Source organism: Belonocnema kinseyi, chromosome 8 (assembly GCF_010883055.1).
Source record: "Belonocnema kinseyi isolate 2016_QV_RU_SX_M_011 chromosome 8, B_treatae_v1, whole genome shotgun sequence".
Classification (NCBI taxonomy): Eukaryota; Metazoa; Arthropoda; class Insecta; order Hymenoptera; family Cynipidae; genus Belonocnema; species Belonocnema kinseyi.
Genome location: NC_046664.1, coordinates 126,096,257 through 126,098,355, shown reverse-complemented (window position 1 = coordinate 126,098,355; position 2,099 = coordinate 126,096,257). Strand labels below are relative to the sequence as shown.

Sequence of the window (2,099 nt, the reverse complement as noted above, 5' to 3'; positions counted from 1 at the left end):
CTTTATACGTTTGATCACCGCTCTCGCGGTTTCTCCAATATAGAATTTGCCACAATAACAAGGGATTTTATATACTCCCAGATCACTGAGGGGTGCTTTTTTGTCCTGAGGGTTACTTAGTAGTTGTCCTGTTTTTGCAAGTGATTTAAATATGGTTTGGATATCATCCTAATATCCAGTTCACCAATGAAATTGAACAAAACGGAAAATTTCCTTTCTTGGACGTACTAGTTTACAAAAGATCTGATAACACATTAGGACATGAAGTTTACAGAAAACCCACCCATACAGATAACTACACGCCTTCTACCACCACCAACCATCTCAACAACGAAAAATCGTTTATCAACTCGTAATTTCTATTAGAACATGATTTGCGGATTTTTCTTGAATCAATTCCAAGATAAGTAATAATTAAACAAATAAAAATAATAATACAAATGTAAATAAAATAATATTACAACTTAAGACTTTAAGTACAGCACATGCGGCGTTTTAATTGGGTAAGAAGAAGCGTGCTTGAAAACTTTTTGTGACACAATATCCGCAAAGTGCTTTTCTTATATTATCTCCTTGCATTTCGTGACGTATTCAGATTCCCTTACAAATTTCAGGCAGTGCAAAGTACTTTCAATGTAATTTTTCATTGTATTCGGGACATTTGTTTAATATTCGCAATTTTAACATTCACTTTTTTATAAATAATTGAGAATTATAATTTTAATTATGATAGACGCAGCTTTATTTCACGATTGCACTGATACCAAAAATTCATTTTTCGAAAAAATGTCACTTATGTTTTTGCGTTGTAATAGAAAGATAATAAGATATTATTTTCCTATTTCGAGATAATGTCTATAGTTATTAAGGAAAGTTGACACAGATTTATAAAATCATACACCACAAAAGTACAAATGAACATCAACTGAGAGTATCCAATTTTCATAAAAAGGAATCTCAAAAGTAAACTAGCAGTGTCATAACTGCATTGTACAGTTCCGTTTTAATAAAGGATGTTAATGATGATGAATAATGAAATAAATATACAATTGTTACGCACAATAAATAGCCTCGATAATGAGTAAAGAACATGTGAGATCCTAAAACTCAATCATATCGTCGTCTTTTCTATTTATAGGATCTCCTTTCAACAATGTAACAATTAAACTGTAACAAGAATAAAACAGAGTGAGTTAATATCAGTATAAATATTAAATACATCTAATGATAATATTCAAAGTAATAACAATTTTCTTCAGTTTTACTCACCAGTACAAATATATAAAGAAAAATATAAGATAATATCCCAAAAAAATTAGACAGTCACGTGTGTGCTTTTTTAGTAGCCCACGATTATGAATTTCTGTGGGGTCATAGACACCCATATTTCCACTGGGTATATTAAAGTATTCGTAAAATAGCCAGACAGTCACTGGGAAATTTAGTGCACTCAAAGCCCACTGTCCAAGAATGAGCAGTATTATGAGTGAGAGTGAATGTGCTACTAGTTTTGGCATAACCCACTGCAAGAAATTATTATTTGCATCAGTTTTTAAAAATAAAAGATCAAATACAGATACTTTAAAAATAAATATAGCAAGTTAAAATTCTTACCATGTTCAGTCTTGAGCAACATTGTTGCGCATTTAGGTAATCACACTCTAAATCGGAGAGGGTAATTAACTGTTTACATTAAACTAGATTAAAGAAAATACAAAATATCGAAATTGTATAATCATGAATGTATGAATCTACTATTAATATAAAAATTCGATTTCGTTCTTATTCATTTCAAAATTGTCGAATTTATAAGATAAATATTTTAATTCTTTCATTTTTAAATATTTAATCATTCAAGCTATAATTATTCAATACTGACAAAGAAAAAGATGTTTGTTGAGAAAAAGTTTAATAACACATTGCCTTAAATTACTCCAGCCATAATTCGATTTTTATTTTTAAAAAAATATATATATGGTCATGCCATATCGGGAATATATTCACTCAAAGTGTTATCCCCGGAACTTCGTTCTACCTTTACAAATATTGTTTCCAAATAAAGAGCAGAAAACATATACAAAGGACCCCGAACACATCTA

At 29.8% G+C, this 2,099-nt stretch overlaps 2 protein-coding genes across 2 annotated transcripts in view; both read right to left on the bottom strand.

Moving 5' to 3' along the window:
• The window catches only part of LOC117178073, a 95,000-nt gene extending 93,855 nt beyond the window's left edge, over positions 1 to 1,145 (bottom strand). The window contains exon 1 of the mRNA XM_033369300.1: positions 1,061 to 1,145. The gene's annotated coding sequence lies outside the window, so the exon portion shown is untranslated. The remainder of the gene's footprint in view (positions 1 to 1,060) is intronic.
• The window catches only part of LOC117178687, a 33,299-nt gene continuing 31,298 nt past the window's right edge, over positions 99 to 2,099 (bottom strand). The window contains exons 4-6 of the mRNA XM_033370115.1: positions 1,615 to 1,683; positions 1,270 to 1,523; positions 99 to 1,167 (exon numbers count right to left, since the gene is read on the bottom strand). Coding sequence (XP_033226006.1) covers positions 1,101 to 1,167; positions 1,270 to 1,523; positions 1,615 to 1,683 — 390 coding nt within the window. The 3' untranslated portion in view covers positions 99 to 1,100. The remainder of the gene's footprint in view (positions 1,168 to 1,269; positions 1,524 to 1,614; positions 1,684 to 2,099) is intronic.